Consider the following 24,998-nt stretch of genomic DNA (forward strand, 5'->3'; position numbering starts at 1 on the left):
TACATGGCTTCAATATACTATGGGATTCCATAGCTAGTTAAGTGTAAGGTAGTCAACCTAAGACATACACATGTCACGCATGTAAGAACCTTATCAGGAATCAAATTACATTGTAGCTTAAAAACACGGAAGCAGCTCTGAAAGGAAACAATATAAGAAGCCTCTATTTAAAAAAAAAAAAAAAAGCACAGCAATTACCAAACTTGGTTTTATGAAAATTACTTTTGAGCATTCTCTTATTCAGCTAAACTGGGCATCTAATATCCTGCCCTTGTGGGTGACACTTTCCTCATATACACCCAAGATTCAGTATTTTTTATCTGTTGCATACCCTGTACCCTAACCCTTTTTCTGTTAATCTTGCTCTTTAAAAAGAGCACATTGGTATAATCAGGGTCCATGCAAGTTAGCTGCTCAGTCCTAATGAATATATTCATTATACTTAGATTATTTTATATTAGGACTATACAAAGGAGGCTGTACTCCCAATGTTAATCAATTAACTTACTTTCATTTATTTATAAGGGCAACCTATTTGCAATGTAGACCATACTATTTCCAAACATGTTTATGGGTTGGTGTGTAATACTGGCAATGAAAAAAATTAATCAATAGTTGATCTAAGAAAGAAATGGAAAATTTTATTCAAGCCAACCTAAGGATTATAACCTGGCAGTCCTTCAGGAAGTTCTGAGAACTGTTCCACCCGTTAGAAGTCAAAGTGCGGTTATATAAGTTTTTGAGGCAGAGGGCTATATATCAAGTGATGTATTATTGACAGTTTACACAACCCAGATCTACAGTATGAAGCGAGTAGTGTGCATCATCATGACCCCTTATAAGACTAAGAAGGAAGGTTATCTCCTAAACAGTTGTGACCCTTCCTAAGATTAAGAAGGAATGTTATCTCCCAAGGAGGTCTGGTTAATGCAGATGCACAACGCATACTAAAGTGGAGAGAGAAGGCCCAAATGGGCAGAGAAAATTTTTATGTTTAAAGTCTTGCCATAAAATGTGAATTTTATTTCATTAATATCAACACACTTTTGAAAATTGAGAATAGTAAACTTTCAAAAGGGAATGAAAGTCATGGTGGGAAAAAAACTGTATTTAAAACCAAAGATGAGATAAATACTACAATTGGCATAAGCTTTGATCTTTATGAAAATCACAGTGGAAAAAAAAAAAAAGAGAGAGAAGGAAAGAAGGGGAGAGAGGGAGGGAGGAGAGTTAGAATTCTCAGAGGCGTAACATGGGGAGATACACAAATACACATGAAATGACACAACTACCAAGCTCAAAATTCTAGAGAAATGTACTAAAAGGATTTAGAAATGGTGTACAGAGTAATATTATAATATTGCAATGCCTACTCCTGCTTTATAGCAGACGGAGGATTTTTCAAGGGGTCTTTTCTTATGCCTACTCACAACAAAAGCACAAATGATAACATTAAATCAGCGCAGTCTAAAAGTGCTTCTGGGGAATTCCCTGGCAGTATAGTGGTTATGACTCCACACTCATCACTGACAGAAGGCCCGGGGTTCAATCCCTGGTCAGGGAACTAAGATCCCACAAGCCGTGAGGGGCACGGCCAAAAAACATTAAAACTTAAAATAAAAAATTAGAAGTGCTTTTGTACAGAATAACTATTGAAATATAATCTAAGCCTGTTACCTTCTGGTCATCTTGTTTAAAAAATTATATGCATAGGAAGTTGCGGGGTAATAAATTAAAATGTTCACTTTTTATATCTGAGGAATGAGATTGTGGCCAATTTTTAAATTTATTCTTGGTAATTTTTTTTTTACTATGATTTTCTATAATGAACATGACCTTGTAATCAGGAGGAAAAAAGGTTTCAAAATAAAAACAAGAGATCCATTTCCTGTAGTCTGGTAGAGAAGGTACTCTGGCACTCCTGCTGTAAAAAAGCTAAAAATGCCATATTAACTATACAAACATGTTTTTTAATCAGTTGTTCAGCTGGTAAACACTCAGGAAAGTGGTGGGCATCAGGGAGGCAGGTAAACAGAGCTCTGAAGTCAGCTCACCGAATGGGCTGTCAACTGAAAAAAAAAAAAAATGAACAAACTAAAAATTGAGAGTTGTGTTTTATTCGGCGGACAAAATTGAAGACCCAAGCCCAGGACAACAGCATCTCAGATGGCTCTGAGGGACTGCTCTGAAGAGGCAAAGCGGGGGCCAGGATATACAGGAGTTTTTGCAGCAAAGACCAGGTAATAGGAACATCAAAAGATTACTATTAAAGAAAACCAGACATCTCAAGTTAAGGAATTTAGTGCTTTTCTGTATATGGGAAGATGCAAGTCTGGGCTCACTGAAATCATTCCTTTGATGTGCACCTGTTCTGTCTGGGGCCAGGAGCCTGTGTTTTCCCATCCTGAGTCTCCTCAGGGTGCACCCTTGGGGGGGGGGGGTGTGGGTGGGTGGGTGTGTAGCTGCCGTGGCTGACAGCTTGATGGCGGGCATCCTGTTTCCATCCTGAGTTCCCTCAGGGCTCACCTTCAGGGAGGCTGTATTATGATGGCTGCAACATTCTTTGTTTACTGATACGGCAGGAGACATTTTTAGTTCACAGGGCATTTGCTGAGCACCCAAAAAGCCTCCAGGACAAAACCCAGGGGACAAAACCAGCCTAAGTAGGGGCCTAGGAAGAGGTCCCTCTCACAAACTGGGACATCCAACCTGAGTGAGCTACCAAACTTAAACTCTGTTGACATTAATCAGCCCTCATCCTATTGGAGAGCCTGAAATTGGGTTACCCGGTCTCTGTAATTTAAAGTTTAAAGCGATTTAGGCTGGTAGTACCCCCAGGGCAGTGGAGATGCAAACCCTCTCTGGAAGAAACTACCTTTAATCCAGGCCTCAAGAAATTCCCCTAGAGAGGTCAGAGAAAGACACAAGAAAACAAGGTGCTATGAGAACCAACAGGAACAACAGATATCTGGGTCAGATCTACGAAAACTTCACATATCAGCGTTATTACTGTGGACAGAGAATGCCGCCTGCCGTTTCACTAAACGAAGGATGCTGTGGCCAGAAAACCATCAGCCACTGCAGCTGCCCCTGACTGCTGAGGGGATTCAGGATGGAGAAAAACAGGACACAGGCCCTAGACAGGAAAGATGCATATCAAAGGAATAATTTCAGTAAGCCCGGACACCTCAGGATATGGCTGAGTTCCAATAAAATCAACACACTCGAGCCTATAGGCCAAGTCCAGCTGCTCCCTGATTTTGCAAATAGTGGTTTGTTAACCCTGTTCTAACAGATAAACTTCAAGCAGGAGGAAAGTGATTTGAGATAAAAGGTCTCGTATGCAAGAGACTGGTAATTCTAAGAGAACATTACCGTTTTATACAACTCGTGGCGTTACAGAAAAGTAAGATATAGCTAAAGTATCAGGTATCTATCACATAGGTTTATGACAAGAGTAGCAAATACGTCGGGAGGGAAAGACTGGAGCTAAACTGTTGTGAGTCTTACACTGCTGATGAGGCGAGAAGAATATTAACTTTAAGCACTGATAAATTTTCTAGTATAAGCACTATAGCAAAAGTCAAATAACTTCAACACGTATGGGCGAGAGGGACGTGAAAAACAAAAGGTAATTGTGAGATAACAGAGTGTATGTATTGGTCTCTGCCCCCAGTTCTCGGCACAGGGCTCCTGAAACCTGGTAACTGAGTGATGAGACCACCAGGTGCATCTTTGGTTCTAGTATTTCATCCTTGACCCCAGTTCCTGACACGGAGCTCCTAAAACCCTTGTCATTTCCTGGGTGATAGGAGTGTCTTTTGTCCTAAGAACGCGACTCTTGGCGGGCTCCTGAATGGCTCCTGGATGGGGGCTGGTCTTGGTTAGAAGCTTAGACTGTAGCTCCGCACCCCACTGTCTAGAGAGGGGGAGAGGCTGAAAATGGAGTTAATGATCGAACATGCCTACGTAATGCAGCCTCCATAAAATCCCAAAAGTACAGGGTTGGGGAGCTTCCGGGTTGGTGACCCCATGAAGATCTGGGGAGACCGGTGTGCCCAGAGGGCACGGAATCTCCCGCCCCTCCCCACATACCTTGCCCTGTGCTTCTCTTCCTCTGGATGTGCATCTGTGTCCTTTATCCCATCCTTTATCATGAACTGGTAAACAGTAAGTAAATGGTTTTCCTGAGTTCTGTGAGCTGCTCTAGCAAATTAATCGAAGCTGAGGAGGGGGTCGTGGGAACCTCTGAGTTCTAGCTGGTCGTTCAGAAGCACAGGTGACAACCTGGACTTGGGGCTGGCATCTGAAGTGGGGGGGCAGGGGAAGGGGGAGGAGGGCAGTCTTGTGGGACTGAGCCCTCAACCTGTGGGATCTGATGCCATCTCCAGGTAAAAGAGTATCAGAACTGAGTTAAACTGTTGGACACCCAGCTGGTGTCCCAGAGAACTGCTTGTTATGGGGTAAAACCCACACGCATTTGGTGATCAGAAGCGTCAGGAGTTAAGTATTCTGTGTGTGTTGTAAAGGGGACAGAGGAGAAACGCAGGAGGAGGAAAGAACTGTAGGTTCTCCTAAAACAACAAATAAGGAGGAAAAAGAAAACAGGAAAGTGGAACGAATACAAACAAAAATAAAAGTACAAAATAATATGACATAAACCAAATATATCAGTAATTTCAATAAGTGTAAATGGGCTATATGTTCTAATTAAAAGACAATATAGATTGGATTTTTAAAATACAGCCATGTGCTTTTTATACACATATCTAAGCCACTGAGATACAGAAAGTCAAAGGGTGAGAAAAGGTCTGCCAGGCAAATACCATCCAAATGAAAGTTGGTGTAAAAAAAAAAAAAAAAAGACCTGAAGGCAAAAATTATTGCTACAGATAACACAGGTTACTATAACACAACAAAGAGTTCAATCCACCAGGAAGCTGTATGAGTTCTAAACATGCATACATTTAACAATAACTTAAAAACATAAAGCAAAATTGACATAACTACAAGTCTGCATCATAACGGCAGACTTTTATATACCTTTCTCAGTAATGGATGGCTCAGGAAATAAAAGAACAGCAGTAAAGATAAAGATTTGAATAAGACAACTGGTAAGTCTGACCTAATGGACATATACAGAAGCCATACCCCAAAACTTTAAAACTTGTATTTTCCACCACCAACAGAGTATTTACAAAAATTCTATCCAAATATATTTGAAAGTTGAAAAGAAATGGATAAATCCCTACCCTAACATGCCTAATATGACTCAAGAAGAAATATAAAACTGAATAACCCCAGAATCATTATTAAGACACTGAAATCAGTAGTTTAAAATCTTCCAATAAAAATAAGAGAAAACCCAAGCAAGTTTTTACGAGCAAGTTCATGATATATTCAAAGAATAAATAATTCAGATCTTAAGCAATCTAGTCCAGAATATAGAAGGAGGAACACTCTCCAACCCATTCTTATGAGGCTTGCAGAACCTTGATACCAAACCAGATAAGGAAAAAGGCAGTAATTCCACACTCATCATTTCTACAGCATCATACCAAACATCCCAGCCAGAGCAATTAGGCAAAAAAGAAATAAAAGGCATTAATCGGAAAGGAAGAAGTAAAACTACCTATATTCACAGATTACATGATTTTTACATGGAAAATCCTATGGAATCCACTAAAAAACTGTTGAATTGCTAAATGAGTTCTGAAGGTTACATAAAACAAGATCAATGTACAAAAATCAATTTCTGTACACTTGTAACAATCTGAAATTAAATTTTAAAACAATCCCATTTATAATAGCTTCAAAACAAGAGATGTGGGACTTCCCTGGTGGCACAGTGGTTAAGAATCCGCCTGCCAATGCAGGCAGGGGACACAGGTTCGATCCCTGGTCCGGAAGATCCCATGTGCCGCGGAGCAACTAAGCCCATGGGCCACAGCTACTGAGGCTGTGCTCCAGAGCCCATGAGCCACAACTACTGAGCCCGGTGCTGCAACTACTGAAGCCCGTGCTCCGCAACAAGAGAAGCCACCGCAATAAGAATCCCACGCACTGCAACCAAGAGTAGCCCCCGCTCGCCGCAGCAACAAAGACCTAAAACAGTAATGAAAACCCAATGCAGCCAAAAATAAATAAATAAAATAAATTTATAAAAAAATTTTTTAAATAGTGACACGTTTAAAAATTAAAAAAAAAAAAGATTGAACTCAGTGGCAAGAGTCAGTATTCTGAGTGTTGAAAGAGGGATGCATACACTTTACATTCCAAACATGCAGGCAGAAAAGGTGACCCACACAAACAATAGTGAACCCAGAGAGAAAATGAACCGTCTGCCCTGCGATCCACATGGTGTGCAAACCAACTACACAAAGAGCTTTAAATCTTGTGACACCACCAAAAGGCTCTGTCATGAAGGACCGGTAAGAAAACAGCACCCTAGAAAATTTCCCTGTTAACTGGTAACCCCCCAACTATGAAAATGTACTCCCTGTAAAAGGTATACGTGGCCCTAGTGGAAAACCATTATGTGTGTTTTTTTTCAAGTTAAATATCCCTGGGTACTGACTTAACACGCTGGAAGGGGTATAAAAAAGTCTAAGGAACAGTCTCTGGCCGTAAAGGCACTTGCGGCATCGACAGAAAACCCTTTATCACAAAAGTATCTAAAACATTAGAAATAAAAACACACAACAATAGACACCAGAAGTCAATACAAAATTAGTTGACAGAGCAGTCATATTGATATTACTTAAGATGTTCTGACGAGGAAGGGAAGAAAAAAGAAATCACTATTATCTAAAGCGGTCAGAGAAGGCTTAAAGGTCCAATAAAATATAGATTGGACAGGAGGGGCCAGTGTGCGCACCACACACATACGCGCGCACACACACACACACACACACACACACACACACACACAGCCCCCACACACACACAGAGCTATGTATGTGTAAGAAAAACCATGGGAGGCCACAAAGTCTGGCCAGGTCAGGGAAGAGGAAACTAGTTGAGCTAGCTTTCCACCCACTTGCACTGGCAACAGAAGAACTGTATTAACCCCATACAAAAATGACTGTGGGTTTGTACATAAAGATTTCCCTGCTTGACTCACCATAAATATAAAGCAAACAAAATTGGCGTGATGAGAGCTTTAGATGTATTTTTTTTATATATATTTATTTATTTTATTTTATTTTTGGCTGCATTGGGTCTTCGTTGCTGCGCGCGGGCTTTCTCTAGTTGCGGTGAGCGGGGGCTACTCTTTGTTGTGGTGCGCGGGCTTCTCATTGCGGTGGCTTCTCTTGTTGCGGAGCACGGACTCTAGGCGCGTGGGCTCAGTAGTTGTGGCTCGCGGGCTCTAGAGTGCAGGCTCAGTAGGTGTGGCGCACAGGCTTAGTTGCTCCGCGGCATGTGGGATCCTTCCAGACCAGGGCCCGGATCCGTGTCCCCTGCATTGGCAGGCAGATTCTCAACCACTGCACTACCAGGGAAGCCCACTTTAGATGTATTTTAAATCAAACAGATGTCTATTCTCACATGAAACTATAAACTATACCCAGTAATTTTAAATAGAAACACAAAACCTACAGCTATCCATAAAATTTTAGAAAAGAGCGAAAAGCACAAATGTTAACACCAGTTGTCCCACTTCTGTGGAATCACAGGAGACTTTGCTTCCTCACTCCTTTTCTGTACTTTCCAGGTAGGATTTAAAAAAAAAAAAAGCAAACAGTTTTTGTGGGGGTTTTTTTTAGGTATTACTTTTTTTTTTTTTTTTTTGGTACACGGGCCTCTTACTGCTGTGGCCTCTCCCGTTGCAGAGCACAGGCTCCAGACGCACAGGCTCCGCGGCCATGGCTCACGGGCCCAGCCGCTCCGCAGCAGGCGGACTCTCAACCACTGCACCACCAGGGAAGCCCTAGGTATTACTTTTTAAAAGCTATTTTAAAAGCACGTACATCGATATTCATAAATGTATGGAATACCATGGGAAGAATCATAAAGAAACTAGTAATAGTGGAAAAGTGGGTGACACGACAGTAGAAGGTCAGAAGATGTACTTTCATCACATCCCTTTCTGTGTCTTTTGAATTCAGTGCCACGTTTACTACCTATTTAAAAACAAACACCAGGGATTTCCCACTGCAGAGGGCACAGGTTTGATCCCTGGTCAGGGACCTAAGATCCCCCACAAGCCACTGCACACCCAAAAATAAATAAATAATAAAAACTTTAAAAACACACACCATTTTTCAAAAACCACAAGAATGTGAAATGTGATGGACATTTAAATTTCCCTTATTTCATCTTCACAAACTATTAATGTATGTGGAAAGAGTGAACAGCTGTGAATTATAAATTTTTTCCTCTAGCCTCAGTAAAACCTGTCAAAAATCTTGCAGTATTAATTGCAAGAACATATCCTTGGGAGATAAATACGGGTCTTGTCAGGGAGACTTTCACCAATTAGTGATCCCAGGATGGTCCACAGTGCGCGTACCTGGCCACCCGACTGTTGACTGTGTGACCTGCCATTCACGCCACAGTTCACGAATCACGTAGGGCCTGTGGCCTCGAAGGGGCCCAAGACCCCGAAGCTTCCTTCTGCTGCTATCATGTCCTCGGCAGGTCATCTGCTCATGCTCTGTGGCTAAAACGTACCTGTGAGGTGACTGGACGCTGGACACTGGTGTTTGCTGTAAATACAGCCGTATTCCCAGTTCTACATCCTCTCCCAGAGCTGCAACAGCCTGGGGCCGGGTGAGTCTGAGTGATGAGGGGAACCCAAAACCCACTCTGTGACCATCAACTAAAGCAGCACAGTGCTCCGTCTCTACACAGCTCGATTACCAGAAATAATAACGAACTTACTATCACACCGTCAGGGAACACAAGGATACAAAAGTGATCTTTTAAACACTCGTGCTAGAAGTTCGCTTCACAGGGCCGTGGCCCACTTAGTGATCGTTTCAGGCCCTCTGCCACCGATCGGTCGTAGCAAGTAAGTGGCCGTAAGGAAGGAAGTCACACAAGCACTTGCAAGATTGTAATTAGAAAAAAGTGTTTTTAAAGATACTGAGCAGAATTATACTTGACGGGGCAAACATGTAGCCGTTGAAATTAACTTAATCAGGCTTCCCAGTTTGTTTTTTAAGTTTGTTCCATTCTACAGAGCATAAATATTAAATGCTTTAAAAATACCCTTCATTCGAAATACATTAAATATAAAACACACTGTTCAAACACAAAACAATGCATTATGGGCTCATGAATACATTTATAAAACACAGTAATGAAAAGTTAACAGCTTCAAATAAGTGGATAACACCATCCAAAGGCTTGCCCAACAAATGACATTTTAGGAAGGAAAAAGCACAAGCAATGTCAATTAGTGTTATTCTCCTGGTAGTACTGCATGAGATTAAAAAACAAATTTTCAAATTCTAGTAGTAGTATTAAAATTAAGTTACTTTCTAATCTGGATTAAAAATAGCACAAAGTCTTTAAAGTACTTAAGTTATTAGAAAAGTTTGACTTTCCAGTTGGCAATGTGACCTTTAAAATATGCCGAGAGTGCAAATCACAAGTAACAACATGTAGCCCATAATGTCACACACTTCTTATCACAAATCTGGTGCCGTGCTGGCTGGTACACACGAGACTGGCCTCCATGGCTCACAACAAATGTACAAAACTGTGATTCTTCTAAGAATCTCAACATGAAGTCCAAGAACAAACACGTTCAACAACAACAACTAACCTGTGGCTTGTGTTTCCTTTTTTAAAAAAACAAGCAAACAAAAATAAACAAAACAATAAAACAGTATAAATCAGATTTGTAATCTCCTAAGTGAAAATTCGTTTTTGAAAGTGCTGTAGCCAAATTCATCTTCTTTTTCAGCTGAAAGGGTGAAGCACAATGGCCACAACTTTGTTACAGACTAAAATCCAACAGGTAATTCCAACACCACCTAAAAATAAAGAAATTCAACATGAGAGCATGCCAGGAGTTCCGCCCACATTTCCTGCCTCTGCTACCTTTGACTTTAGGAAATAGAGCACTTCAGTCCTTTTTGAGTAGTGTTGGGCTAACACCAAGTTTGTGTTTCCTGGGTTCAAATTGATCAATTTTTGGGGGGGGGGGCTGCTCTGGGTCTTCGTTGCTGCACGCAGGCTTTCTCTAGTTGTGGCGAGCGGGGGCTACTCTTTTGTTGCGGCGCGCGGGCTTCTCATTGCAGTGGCTTCTCTTGTTGCGGAGCACGGGCTCTAGGTGCGCATGGGCTTCAGTAGTTGTGGCACGCGGGCTTCAGTAGTTGTGGCTCTCAGGCTCTAGAGCGTGGGCTCAGTAGTTGTGGCTCTCAGGCTCTAGAGCGCAGGCTCAGTAGTTGTGGCACACGGGCTTAGCTGCTCCGTGGCATGTGGGATCTTCCCGGACCAGGGCTCGAACCCGTGTCCCCTGCATTGGCAGGCAGATTCTTAACCACTGCGCCACCAGGGAAGCCCACAGACTTTCTACTGATTCACAGAGCTGCCTTCTTTACTAAGCAGGAACTACTCAAAACAACAAACCATGATTTGAATTTATCTTTCCTGCCAGAGGGATGTGCATCATTATTTATGATATTAATAGACTGTAAGACCACCCTGTCAGATGATCTGTTTTTCCCTTCCCACCAAAGCATTACAAGCACGAAGGAATGTTTACCCACACCTTTCTTGCCCCACTGATGCTGAGAGACAGGAAGAGAGGCCACAAGATGCCCGGAAGGGTGGCCTCTGGCTCCTCAGCTCAGCAACACTGAGAGCCACCAGCTACAACAATCCTGGCTGGGTCCGGGAAGAGGGAGGGGCAGGGGAAGGAAGGGGCCTGGCTAAATTGGAAATCTTTGACACGGTCATCCCTTTGACTTAGCAATTCACCTCCAGCGTGATCACAAATCACAGCCAAAGACTGGCTGACCAGGATGTGTACTGCAGCGTCATCTCTACAGCAAAAACTGGGGACTTAAATAAATATCCTTTAACAGGGAAATTAGTAAATTATGACACATCCAAATCAAGAACAGCTATTCAAAATTCCTTAATAAAGAAATTTATTAAGCTGCCCTCTCAGCACACCCAGCAGCACGTCCGTCTCTACTCTGAAGAAATTTATTGATGTGGAAAAAGACTGACATAATAAGAGGGGTAAAAAATTGTATGTGCCAGATAACCTTAACCATACAAAAATAAATAGAAAAGAAAACTGGAAAAAATATACTGCAATGTTAAGAGCGGTTCTCCACAGCTACTGAGTCTTTTTAAAAGTTTTTTCTTATATTTCTAATCATTCTACGATGACATGTACTAATTTTAACACCCAAAAGAAATTCTTTCAGAAGTCAAAGAATGGCCGATAGCAGGAAATGCTGCAGAGGGGCTAAGCATAGCGTGAATTGAAAAGGAGTCACAGAATTTGGGAACCAGAGGTGATGTTTCAATAAACGGGGTATCAGACCCCAGGTATTGGGCTTGGATCACGGAGGCAGGCTTGGGTTGAACTGTAGCCCTGCTACTTCACATTTCGGTGACACTGGACACGTAAGTCCTCTAGACGTCAGCTCCTTTGCTGCAAGCCCTGTGTGAGGCGGAGACGCAGAGCTCTCACTGTGGGCGTCAGGCTGAGCTCAGCTGACCGAACCTCCCGCCACACGCCCCTAGGTCAACCTGGCCACGCTCTCCCACCGCGTCTGCCAGCGCCCACGTACCTGCCACTCCAGTGGGAAATGCTACCAGGCGGTCTAGTGGAGTTATCCACCGACTCGGCACCACGGCCACAGGGACAGAGTAGTACGTCCAGATGAGTGTGACCATCAGGGCAGCCTGCAAAGACACGGCTGGTGAGTGGAAACATCCCGCCAGGCACACAACCGATCACCACGGAAGACGAGGAAACATGGAAACAAACCAAGGAAACTCTCCAGATCGGTGACCTCAAACCCTACCCATCCAGTCCTCACAGCCAGCACATACACACTACCAGATTAGCTGATAGAGTAACCAAGGTCTCCCCCAGCGTAAGTGTTCTTTCCTCACTGAGCACCTCCTCTAAGCAGCCAGCTTACGCTAACTACACCTCATCAGTGACAAAAGTGACCTCACGCCTCTCAGATCCTTGAAAAACTAGCTACCGCTCTCACCCACACACCCAAGTGCAGAGGTGAGCCCTCTGCGAGGTTAAGTGGCGGGACGAGAAGCGCTGCCTGCCCTCTCCTCCTTTCCCAGCAGCGCTCGGGCAGCTGTCTTCCATCCCCTTCGTGGCCTTGAACGTGCCACTCGAGCGATCGGACCTCAGACCGCGGCTTGCTCAACTCCTCTCCCTGTGAAACCGCTCTCGCACCAAAGGGACAACGCCTCAGGATCAATGTCCTCAAACAAACCCAAACCACCTGGGCTTTGGGGGGGCTGGGCGCAAATCTTGTCCCCCAGGAAAGATCACACATAGGACTGAAACTCGGAGACCATTTACAGCAGCCACTAAGTGTGCGAGCGGCACTTCCACACCCTCGGCTGAAGGAAGCAGCCACAAACAGAACAAGTAAACATCCCCCAGGTAAGAACGTTGGGAATCAAAGGTCTTGGACTGACGTGAGAATGACGTGTTCCCTGCCTGAGAGCAGGCATCTACACGTCACCTACATGTCTGCACACCAGGTGACAAGCAACGGCCACAGTCACTGACCACCTTAGAAAATACAATGCCTAAATATCTACAGTCACTGACCCCCTTAGAAAATACAACGTCTAAATAAGCTCTCTCACTCCATACACCCCCAGGCTCCCAACACTGCACTGAAACAAAGGCAAAATGAAAGAACTCCAGAGAAGCGCATCTGCTAAAACATCCCAACATTTAACAACTCTAAAAGACAAAGGCTAAAAGAGACTAAGAGAAACAAAGGCTTCATTTTAGTCTAACATAGAAATTCACAGAGTGTTCAGAGTTACACGCTAGCAGGACCACACAGCACAGCAGCTGAAAGTGGAAAAGCCAGAATTCCCAGGCCCGGATTCTGGGCCACATGGTTCTGGAGGACAGTCCTTTACCAACTTCAATGACCCCAGGTGACAGAATAGGACACTTACTTGCAATATGTAGAAAGCAACACTTATAACCCATTTTATCTTGGCCAACTGAGCTGTCCGTGCTTTCACTGAAAGGAAAAACAGGATGAAATGGTATCAGTCCTAAAAAAAATGAAGAAGATATTCAAGCACACAGAAATGTTATTTCTTCTCATAAACTATTTTCTAACTATGTATGTAACATCTGCTCAATATACTTAGAAAAGCAAGTTCCCTGATGGTCCAGTGGTTGGGACTCTGCACTCTCACTGCCGAGGGCCTGGGTTTGATCCCTGGTCGGGGAGCTAGGATCCCACAAGCTGCGCAGCACAGCCAAAAAGCAAACAAACAAAATACACACACACACACACACACACACACACACACACACACACTTAGAAAATATAAAATAGAATTTCTTAGAAGTCACCCACTGTGCCGTTACTTAAAACAGAATCACCCACAGATTATGAGATTTGAAGCTTTAATTTTAAAAACTCTTAAAGCTATTCATCTAAATCAGAGATTCTTTTACGAGGCACTTACCAACGGGACTACCTTTTTCTTCCTGGATTTCCCAGACCACACAGCACACTAATCCGTAAGTGGGAGTCAGGTCTGTCTCAGGCCTGGGCAGGCCCCTGTGCATGTTCTACTAGCCACGCACTCTCTCAGCACACAAGCTGACCTCCTATCCATCAGAGGAGACTGTTAGGAACGGTGGCCAACATAAAGCTGAGTGAGACCTGATCCCCAGCCTGAAGTCTACACTTGGATAAGGACACTGCTGGGCATTTTTTAGAGCCTTCACAAAAGCTCCTGGGAATCCACCATGAGATTTTTCTAGGCTTCTCTCAGAAAAGTGTTGAATTTGAAAATGTCAACCTACAGAGAATGAAGAAAATCAAAGATGTTAGAGGTTTCTGTGTGGTTGCGTGTTTTTTTTTTGTTGTTCTTCTTTTTTTTTTTTTTTTTTGGCCATGACTCTCGGCTTGCGGGATCTTAGTTCCCGGGCCAGGGATCGAACCCGGGACCACAGCAGTGAAAGTGCCGAGTCCTAACAACTAGACCACAAGGGAAGTCCCCAGGCTTCTGTGTTTAGAAAGCAAAGGTTCACCAGCAAATAAGGAGAAAGTAACAATTATTATTACTGGGTCTCTTCTAGACAACTCAAAAGTCTCTGTCAGCATCAGAACCTCAAAGATCAAAGCACATGTGCCGTGCCTCTTTCTATAAAGATTTCTCTGTTAATCAGCTCGTACGAAGCTTCCCACGCTACACACGAGAACAGTACCGTGAGTTTTGAGCTTATCAGTCATCTTGTTGATCTTCCTCTCCAGCCTGGCGTATCTGGCAAACTCATCCATCATGCTGACGGTGGAGAGCTCCTGCTTCATGCCCTGGATCTCTGCTCGCATCTGTGACTCCTGCTTCACGTCCTTCTGCAGCACCCTGGACATCTGGTGGAGGTGGCAGCCGGGATCAGCCTTCTCCCCCACCCCCTCCCCCATCCGCTTGCTGCCTCCTGCAGCTGGGCACGCTGCCCTTTACCCCCACGGCCAGGCTCTGCTGCCCGGTCCCGGTCCTGCTGCCCCCGACCACAGAAACGAAAACTCCCCCCCACCACACCCCGCCCCGTGAGTCTTTATTCAATTACGTTTTTCCTTCTGCAGATATGCCCACGGACTGCTACAGCACAAATGTATGTATCCCTCACTTTTACTGCAAAATTGTGATTACAGGGTGAAAACCGATTCCATCCCCAGAGCTCCATTCAGGTGACAAGGACCGTGCACGCCCCTCATTCCTGTACAATTCTGTGCTAAATTAGGTGGGCCGAGCAAGGGGGGTGCCGGCGGTCAGGGATGAAGCGGTGGCAGGTGAAGAGGGCATTCCCGCAGAGGGGCTGCCTGGCGTGAGAGTCGGGGTCCCACAGCAGGAGGGGCACACGTGACAAGAGGAGGTGGTGGTGGAGGCCGAGGGCCAGTTACAAAGGATTGCGCAAGTCACGGAGACCTACTGAGGATACTGTGAGCCAGTTTTCTCACCGTGAGAAAAGGGAGTGAGAAACATGCATCGGGAGAGAACCAGAATGAATCCCGTGGGACTGGACGAGACCTGGAGGCACAGGTGTGACCTCGTGGTTTTCCATAGATACACAGACAGATGAAATAACAGACGTAAATGTTTGTGAAGAGGAGCCTCTGACCGCCAGGCCCCACGTGGGACACGACCGGCCCAGGAGCCCTCCTGGCCGCCTGGACAGTGGAGGGGACCCAAGTGTGACGGCACCTGCCCGCACCGTCCCCAGACGCCCCCCACAGACACACACAACGGCCAGGACACCGCCAGCGGCCCGGGTACACATGCAGTGGCTGCCAGGTAGCACCCAACAACCCACCGGGACAGGTGAAGGTCCCAGGAGAGCGAAGGGAGAGCAAGGGGACCACACTCGCACCAGCGCGGGGAGGTCCACGGGCGACCTCGTAGGGGACTGAGAATTCCTCAGGGACTGACCCGGAGTGATGAGTGTACCTCCCCAAATCAACGCCCATGGTACCTGGTGAGATGCAAAGAGAACACAGCATCCTTTATGTGACATCCTCGCCAAACACTGGACAAAGATGTCCACAGGAGGCCATTGTGCAAAGTCACTGCCCTGCGACATTCGGAAATGTCATCCTCGCAATTCAAGGCAAGACCAAGACTCCTTCTAGACTGAAGAGACATGACAAGTATGTGCTATACATGGTGCTGACTGGGGTCCTTCTGCTACAAAGGACGTCACTGGGACGAGGAAACCCTGAACGAGACGGGAGGATTGTACCTGACAGCTGTACTGCGGCCAAGGCCCTGTTTATACACTAATGTACTGGGGAAAGAGGGCACTCGGGTTGACAACTTACTTTCAAATGGTTCAGGAAACAAAACCAGTTCTTTCTAATGAATGTATAACTTTTTTTGCACATTTGTGTTTGTTTCACCTTCTTAAAAATATATTAATAAAGATACATTAATAAACTATATTAATATATTTCCCTGTACTGGTACATAGCTGGTGCACAATAAATCAGTCTGTTCCTCTAGCCCCTGATCCCCCCTGCCTGGTGCACAGGAGGGTGACTCTTCAGTTCGAGCTGGCCAAGGACATACACTCTAGCCAGATCCACCCTAGAGCAGAAAACAGGAATGCACCAAATTATCTTTAAAAATCACAGAATCATCTTAAAGAGCAAGGAATTCATAGATGCTGCTTCAACTCTGTAAATCAAGAAACAGGGGCAGGGACTTCCCTGGCGATCCAGTGGTTAAGACTCTGTGCTTCCATTGCAGGGGTTGTGGGTTGGATCCCTGGTCCGGGAACTAAGATTCCCGAATGCCATGTGAAACAGTGAGGCACAGCCAAAAATTCAAATAAAGGTGTATTTTTTAAAAATTTGATTAAAAAAAAACAGGTGCAGGGTGGAGAAAGGACTTTCAGAGGTGATGGAGATATTCTCTACCTTGATTGTTTCAGTGGTTACCCTGATTAAGTGTGCCAAAACTCATCAAACTGCCCATGTACAAGAAGTGAATTTCACTGAATGCAAATTACACATCAATAAACCTGACTTTTAAAACTAGGATTTAGGGCTTCCCTGGTGGCGCAGTGGTTGAGAGCCCGCCTGCCAATGCAGGGGACACGGGTTCGTGCCCCGGTCTGGGAAGATCCCACATGCCGCGGAGCGGCTGGGCCCATGAGCCATGGCCACTGAGCCTGTGCGTCCGGAGCCTGTGCTCCGCAACAGAAGAGGCCACAACAGTGAGAGACCCGCATACCGCAGAAAAAAAAAACAACTAGGATTTAAAAAGAAATAGAGGGGGGACTTCCCTGGTGGCGCAGTTAAGAATCTGCCTGCCAATGCAGGCAACACAGGTTCGAGCCCTGGTCCAGGAAGATGCCACATGCCGCACAGCAACTAAGCCCATGTGCCATAACTACTGAGCCTGCGCTCTAGAGCCCGCGAGCCACAACTACTGAGCCTGTGAACCACAACTACCAAAGCCCACGCGCCTAGAGCCCATGCTCTGCAAAAAGAGAAGCCACCACATGAGAAGCCCTCGCACAGCAACAAAGACCCAACGCAGCCAAAAATAAATTAAAAAAAAAAAAGAAATAGAGGGGCAAACACATTACGTACATAGCATTATAGAGAATACGGCTGTGCTTCACAGATTTTTTTAATCGAAGGCTTGTAGCAACCCTGCATCAACCAAGTTTACTGGCACCATTTTTCCAACAGTATTTGCTCATTTCACGTCTCTGTGTTACATTCTGGTAGTTCTCATAATATTTCAAACTTTTTTATTATTGTTATATTTGTTATGGTGTTCTTTGATTAGTGGTTTGTTTTTTTTTAGGCCACACCACGGGGCTTGCGGGATCTTAGTTCCTGGACCAGGGATCGAATCCCAGCCCTCAGCGGTGAAACGGCAGAGTCCTAACCACTGGATCAGCAGGGTATTCCCTGATTAGTGATCTGTGATGTTACTACTACAACTCACTAAAGGCTCAGATGATGGTTAGCATTTTTTAGCAATAAACAAATTTTTAATTAAGGCATGTATACTTTTTTTACACAATGCTATGCTACTGCACACTTAATAGACTCTAGTGTAAACGTAAGTTTTTTATGCACTGGGAAGCCAGAAATTGCATGTGACTCACTTTACTTCAATATTCACTTTATTGCAGTAGCCTGGAACCAAACCCACAATATTTCCGAGGTACGCTGTACATAAAACAATTAAAAACTGGAAAGACCAAAAATGGTTACTCAGGAGTGGAAAGTGAGTGAGGACAGGAGAATAAACTTGAGGGGAACTGAAGAGATTTGTGGTTAAAATTAGGAAATGCAGCGCTTGAAGAAAAAATGAATATATTACATCTACAAGTACAAAAAAAGCAAATTTGGAAGTGTTTAAGTTTGCAAATAGGTACCAACATTAATCCAAGACCTCCTTACAAATAACTGTTAAAATATACTAGAATTATGAATTGAAATGTAAGATTTAAGGAGATTTGAATTTTTTAAATGTTCTTAATATTAATTTTTTTTAATATTTATTTACTTGGCTGCGCCAGGTCTTAGTTGCGGCATGTGGGATCCAGTTCCCCAACCAGGGATCGAACCTGGGACCCCTACACTGGGAGCACGGAGCCCTAGCCACTGGACCACCAGGTAAGTCCCAATATTAATTTTTAAAACATAAACATCTGGGGCTTCCCTGGTGGCACAGTGGTTAAGAATCCACCTGCCAATGCAGGGGACACAGGTTTGAGCCCTGGTCCGGGAAGATCCCACATGCCACGCAGCAACTAAGCCAGTGCGCCACAACTACTGAGCCTGCACTCAAGAGCCCGCGAGCCACAACTACTGAGCCAGCGCACCACAACTACTGAGCCCGCACGCTTAGAGCCCATGCTCCGCAACAAGAGGAGCCACCACAATGAGAAGCCCGCACATGGCAACGAAGACCCAAAGCAGCCAAAAATAAATTAATTAAATAAATAAATTTTAAAAATATATATCTTAAGTCTTTTCTTTTTAAATGTCTATCCGGTTTTTAATTTTTTTTGGGGGCTGCGTTGGGTCTTCGTTGCTGCATGCGCGCTTTCTCTAGTTGCGGTGAGCGGGGGCCACTCTTCCTTGCAGGGTACGGGCTTCTCATTGCGGTGGCTTCTTCTGTTGTGGAGCACAGGATCTAGGCGCACAGGCTTCAGTAGTCTCTTAACCGCTGTGCCACCAGGGAAGTCCCCTGAAGTTTTTATGTACTCAAAGGTGTATTAAATCTCCCACTTGACAGAAGCTGATAAACTGTGTAGGGTATGGTTTTTCAAAGACCTGGAGATGGGTCCACAAGTAATTCTAAAGCAGAAAAGAAAATAAGTTTTTAAAGATCAGTGAGGGAATTCCCCAGTGGACCAGTGGTTAGGGCTTGGCACTTTCACTGCCTGCTGCCCAGGATCAAATCCTGGTCAGGGAACTGAGATCCCGCAAGCCATCAATCAATAAACAAACAAACAAACAAACAAAATTTGCTTATCATAAAAAAAAGTACGGTGGGAGAATCTGGAGAGAAAACAAGGGCAGAACCAATTCTTTGCTTCTCTTGTCTCCAGACACTGGCCCTCTGCCTCTGTGAGATCACAGTGTCCTCCTCAGTCACCCTCTGATCCTGTCCAAGTTGGACACTCCCTCTGCCAACAAAATGCCAGGACTTGCGGTGGCACTGGGGTTGTTCAAATCCTCACTCCCCCACTCAATGGCTGGCAACTCTCTGGACCAGTCCCATCTGAAAATCGTGCCCGACGACATTTACAGCCCAAAGGCTCCTCCCTCCCGGAACACAGCAGGCATCCCTGGGAATGGCGGCTCAGGCGTGTCCCTAACACCGCAGGGAGACCCCTCACCCCGGGAAGGGCCAAGGTCCAGAACAACCCCACATGCCCCTCAGCCAGGACCGGCCAAGTCGGGCCCACTCCTCGCAGCCCTGGCCCCCGGCACGGGGGAGTCCGCATCCGCCAGGCCGCACCTGCTCGTGCGCACTCAACCCCCCTCGCCGCCTCTGTCACCCCCTCAAACAGCACTTGGGGCTCATGCTTGTCCACAGCAAGAACTCTCTAGGCGACCGTGCTCCCTGGAAACGGGGAGGGTCTCAGCAAGGCCCTCAGCGGCAGGCCCTGCAGTGTCCACCCCTCACCTCAGTGGCCCAGGCCCCTAAAGAGAAAAGGGAAACGGCCCCTTTTTAGACCAGCAAGTTAAGTGATTTTGAAGTTATCAAACACAAAAGTGGCGGCCAGTCCCACACACCAAGTCCCAGAGGACAGCCTGCGCTGCACCCATGCTCAAGGTCTGCAAAGCAGGGAAGTCTGTGAGGAAGGGGCCCCTGGCGCCTGTGCACCGCACGCGGCTCTCAGGGACCCGCAGGCAGCCCTCCCGCGCGTAGGTCCTGGGGCGCCTGCGCAGGGCACGCATCTCTCCGCAACCCGCAGGCCGCCCTCCAGCGCATAGGCCCTGGCACGCCTGAGCAGGGCACATGGCTAACTAGGAGCTCCCCCCGCCCTCGGCCACGCCAGTCCTGGGGCCCGGGGCGCCTGCACAGCGCGCCTCCGGCCACGGAGGGGGGCGCTCCGCAGGGTGGTCTTTGTCCCCTCTGCCTCCGCCTTTGGTTGTGCTGGATCGCAAATGCATCCTGTGGCTGGAAAGGAAACATGAAAGAACTCGCAGGAAAATTCTAACCAAGTCAACGCCGAGGATTGGGCGTCCTTATCCAGGCACCCAGCCCCCACCCCAGTATTTGGCTGAGGTCCCATCCCAGGACCTTGCAGCACTCTGCTAGGAGAGGACTTCTTGAACTTGAGAGACTTCCTCAAAGGGCCTCTCCTGACTAATGGGAAGGTGCGCCCCTTCCCTGCTCTGGCTGAAGGGAAGAAGCTTCGGAAACCCTGGAAGGAAGGCTACAGTCTGAGGTGCAGGGGGCATGGCCCGTTCCCAGTCAAACTGATCCTCACTGGAGTCTTTCCCACGTGCATCCTCAGATCAGCGCCTGTGATGGGGCAGCCTGTAACGGTCAAGAAGCAGCAGCATTTTACCCTACACGGGACCAGCGCGTTCCTTACAGCTTTTCACTGACCCTCAACACAAACCATATCTCTTTATTACTTTTCCCTGTTTGAACACCAGCAACTGTACTCTGCTAGGATAATGTTATCCTTCTGAACCTGGCTAACAATTCTGACAGTGTTACAACCAAGGGAAAACGGGTCTAAGAAGGCTAACTGGTTGGAGGTTAGAGAGGTTACACAGCCGGTAGGATGCAGCAAAGGACGTGACACAGGTCCAAGGACAAACCCAGTGTTCATTCACCTGAACGACAAACAGCCACCCTGATAAGGCACAAACCTCGTGCATGTGTAGACTGCAGCAGTAACTTCTTATGAGAGTGTGCTAGCTGCAGGGCACAGGTTTGGTGAAGGAGCCAGAGGTGATGACAGTTCTTATTTACAGCCACTGCCATATCCCAAACACTCTCCTCCTTCCCCCTCAGCTTATGAGAAACTAGGAACAATTCACAGAGGACTACAAAACCAACACAGCCTCTTTCAGCAATTGAGGTTAGTTTTGTGTGTGCGGTTCCAATATAAGGTGAAATGAGATGGGGTACATAGGAAGAATCGAAGTGATACTGCATGTAAGATGGGCAGGCAACCCACAGAATGGGAGAAGATGTTTGCAAATCATGTATCTGATAAGGAGCTAATATCCAGACTATATAGAGAACTCCTAACTTAACCACAAAAACGCAGCCACTCACACTCGATGTGGGCCTCCAGAGTGCCCTTCCCCTAGGGAGAGCGCCTGCAGCCCCATTAGAAAAGGGGCCACAGACCTGAATAGACTGTTTTTCAAAGATATACAGATGGCCAATAAGCAAATGAAATGTTCAACATCACTAATCATTAGGAAAATGCAAATCAAAACCACAAAGAGAAGCCACTTTGCATCCATTAGGATGGCTATTATCCAAAAAGGAAAAATAATAACTAAAAATAACAAGTGTTGGAGAATGTGGAGAAACTGGAACACTTGTGCATTGCTGGTGAGAATGTACATGATGCAGCCACTGTGGAAAACAGTACAGCAGTTTCTCAAAAAGATTAAAAACAGAATTACCATATGATCCAGCAATTCCACTTCTGGGTATTTACCCAAAAGAACTGAAAGCAGAGATTTGAATAAACACTCGTACACGAACGTTCTAGCAGCATTATTCACAATGGCCAAAAGGCAGAAACAATCCAAGTGTCCATCAAAAGATGAATGAACAAACAAAATGTGGTATATACATACCGTGGAATATTATTCAGCCTTATGAAGGACAGAAATGCTAACACAGGCTGCAACAGGGATGAACCCTAAGGACATTGTGCTGAGTGAAGTAAGCCAGTCATAAAAGGACAAATATTATACGATTTCACTTACATGAGGTGCCTAGAATAGTCAGATTCATAGAGACGGAAAGTAAAACGGTGGTTGCCAGGGACTGGGGGAAGGGGCATGTGGATAACGCCCCGTGTTTACTCAGGACAGAGTCTCAGTTTAGGAAGCTGCAGTTCTGGAGACGAAGGGTGATGAACAGTTGCACAACAATGTGAATGTACTCAATACCACTGAACTATATACCTAAAAATGGTTAAAATGGTAAATTTTATGTTATGTATATTTTACCACAATTTTTAAAAAGTAAGAAAAAAGAAAAGTGGGCTGGGGCCTACTCTTCAAGAGTCTTTTATGCAATGCTGAGTACTTCGGACACCATGTTAAAGACAAGGAAGCATCAGGAAAGATTCCCAACAGGGGATGGGATTAAGAGAGAATTGCCTCAGGACAACTTGGGTGATAAGGTCCTAGAATAGAGTTTTACACAAAACAGGCACCCGATGGATACCAGTAGAGTAGAACAAAAAGAAGTAGAAACCCTGTCTAGTCTCATATACCCCACCACCACCACCAATTTATACCAGGAGAGAAAAGCAGAACTGAGTTCCCAGGACACTGGTATAGTGTGTGCACCCCATCTTTGAGTCTCGGCCTAAGTCAGACAGCCCCTCACTCCCACTGTCGGCCTACAGAGGGCGCCCTTCCGCGGAGAACAGCTCCTCACCTTCTCCACACGCACCTCCCATCAAATATGCCACCAAACCCCCTATTCACGCTCCAACAGGCAGAGGGGCAGACCTCGGAGAATCACACACCAAGGATCAAACCTCCACCCCAGCAATCACTAGCTGGATGTCTTAGGACAACTACTAGACTCTGAGTCAAACACACCTCCTCTGGGAGGTACAGGAAGATGGCATGACAGTCACGGCAACCGTGGCGACTGGACACGAGGAAATTACTCATGATGGACAAAACGCCCCGCAGAGAGTGCTCCCAAGTGCCCGTCGCTCCTCTGGGTATAGGAAACATCACAGAGCACTGGGATTCTAAGTCTACACTGTCTCCAACCCCTCCCGCCCCAAGAATGGGGGCCCCTGCATCCTGAGACCCGTCCCCAGGGACCCTGCACAGCTGCACTGCACGCGAGAAGGCGAGACTTCCCGGAGCCCCGGACGCCGTGCTGCAGGCACTGGCCCTCCCCACGCCCCCACCCCAGCAGCCTGAGGCTGCTCGACGCCCCCAGGAACCAGAGAATAATGGAAATGAGTGCGGCTGGCAGAAGGGCACTGAGAACTCCAGACCGCTGCCACGCGAAAACGTGGCCAAGCGTTATCAGGCATTTTTTTTTTCTCCCCAAGAATCCAGAAAACCGGATATGGGGGTAAAGCGTTGGGACTTGACATTAGCAACTCACTCAAAAACATCTTAAAACACAGAACGGCCCAACCAAGACGCCTCTGCAGGCCGAATCCGGCCGTCGGGCGGCCAGTTTGAGACCCGTGTCTACGGCACGCTGGGGCGGCAACCCCACCGGCCCCTGGAAGGCCAGATAGCCACTTACGAAGGAGGAGAAGGACGGGAGGAGGATCCTGAGTACATTGCACCCAAACACGAAGCTGAGCACCAGCAGCCAAGCCCAGCGGTCGGCCTCGGCCGCGCTCATCTCGGAAGCTCACGGCGGCGCCAGCTCGGCTAAATCAGCTCCACCTGGGACCAAGCCGGAGGCCGCGCGTGCGCAGTGAGCCCAGCGGCCCGCAGAGGGGCGCCGCCGCGCCTGCGCACTGCGCCGCACGCGGGGAGGCGGGGCCGTCTCTTGCTCCGCGCTCTGGTTAACGCCAGCCTTGCCCTTGGCCTTCCCGGCTTCCGTAGGCTTCTCGCACCCGCCCCACCATCCCGCGGAACCTGTTTTCCAGATTCGGCCTCCACCATGTCTCTGGTTTTGTTGTATCTGCAAACCACTTGTGTGGTTATGTAATTAATACTTATTTTAAACTGACTCACCTTTATTCCTAAATAAATGTATTTTTAAATAAACCTTTCCGTAAATAGAAGCCTACGGTAATGATAGTAGCAAGTAACCGTAAAAAGAAAAACGTTTTGTAAGTAGTTTTTAGTAAGTCGTGTTTACATTTCAAAGCTAAACATTGTAGTAAATCTAAGTAATTTACAAAACTGCATACCTGAGGTCCTGGTTACATTCAGCCTGTAATAAAGTAGCCTACATTTATGGGAAGATGAGGTTTTACAGCGAAAGAATCCTAACTCACAGTTATGTGTAGTAGGTAAAGCAAAAGATGATTAGCTGCCTCTTCTGCCCTGGTTGGAGTCTGAGAACTAATTCCCAATCAGAATGAATGGAGGAGCTGTGGTTCTACAAATTTCTGATTAAAGAAAACATGTGAAGCGAAACTATTCGATAGAGGTAGAGGGAATTATTTCCATGGAGAGGTTTCTTGGCCGGTAGGTGATGCTGAACTGACCAAAACAAAAGACAGGCTTGGAGCCTGCTTCTGCTCCATAGCCTTCCCCTCCAGCTGGACCATCCAAGGCAGCCTGGCTGCTAGCTCCTCTACCCACTAAAGGTTTGGAAGGATTGGAGGTAGAAACCACCTCGTGAAAAGTGACAGCAGATCCTCCGGCCTCCATCTCCCGGCCCCCAGTCTCTGCTTTTCAGGCGGAAGAGGAGAGCATCGCCTGCTCCCCACCCGTACCACACCCCATCCCAGTGCCACATCCCCGCAGGAGGAGGATCACCAATTCCTGGTGAGATGAGAATTTGACAGAAAACCCTGGAGAATGTCCTGGACTGTACAACAGTGGTAGGAGAGGACCAGCTGTACCTGGCCAGTGTGAACAACTCAGCTCTCTCCTATTGCTCCATCTGGGCAGCTCTTA

General features: G+C 46.3%; 1 protein-coding gene across 2 annotated transcripts; it reads right to left on the minus strand.

The window, feature by feature from the left end:
* Positions 1–9,056: 9,056 nt before the first annotated feature.
* Positions 9,057–23,862, minus strand: GET1 (guided entry of tail-anchored proteins factor 1). Of its 2 annotated transcripts, none has more exons than XM_030835437.2 (5): positions 23,665–23,855; positions 14,411–14,576; positions 13,138–13,205; positions 11,760–11,874; positions 9,057–9,983 (listed from the first exon to the last, which is right to left on the minus strand). In XM_030835437.2, the coding sequence occupies exons 1-5, from the start codon at positions 23,764–23,766 to the stop codon at positions 9,910–9,912; spliced, it is 525 nt and encodes a 174-aa protein (XP_030691297.1). In that variant the 5' UTR covers positions 23,767–23,855; the 3' UTR covers positions 9,057–9,909. The 2 variants fall into 2 exon arrangements, with proteins under 2 accessions (XP_030691297.1, XP_030691296.1); XM_030835436.3 differs by lacking the exon at positions 9,057–9,983 and adding an exon at positions 10,189–11,629 and having other exon boundaries at positions 23,665–23,862.
* Positions 23,863–24,998: the final 1,136 nt, after the last annotated feature.

The sequence above is a fragment of the Globicephala melas genome, chromosome 4, assembly GCF_963455315.2.
Source record: "Globicephala melas chromosome 4, mGloMel1.2, whole genome shotgun sequence".
NCBI lineage: Eukaryota > Metazoa > Chordata > Mammalia > Artiodactyla > Delphinidae > Globicephala > Globicephala melas.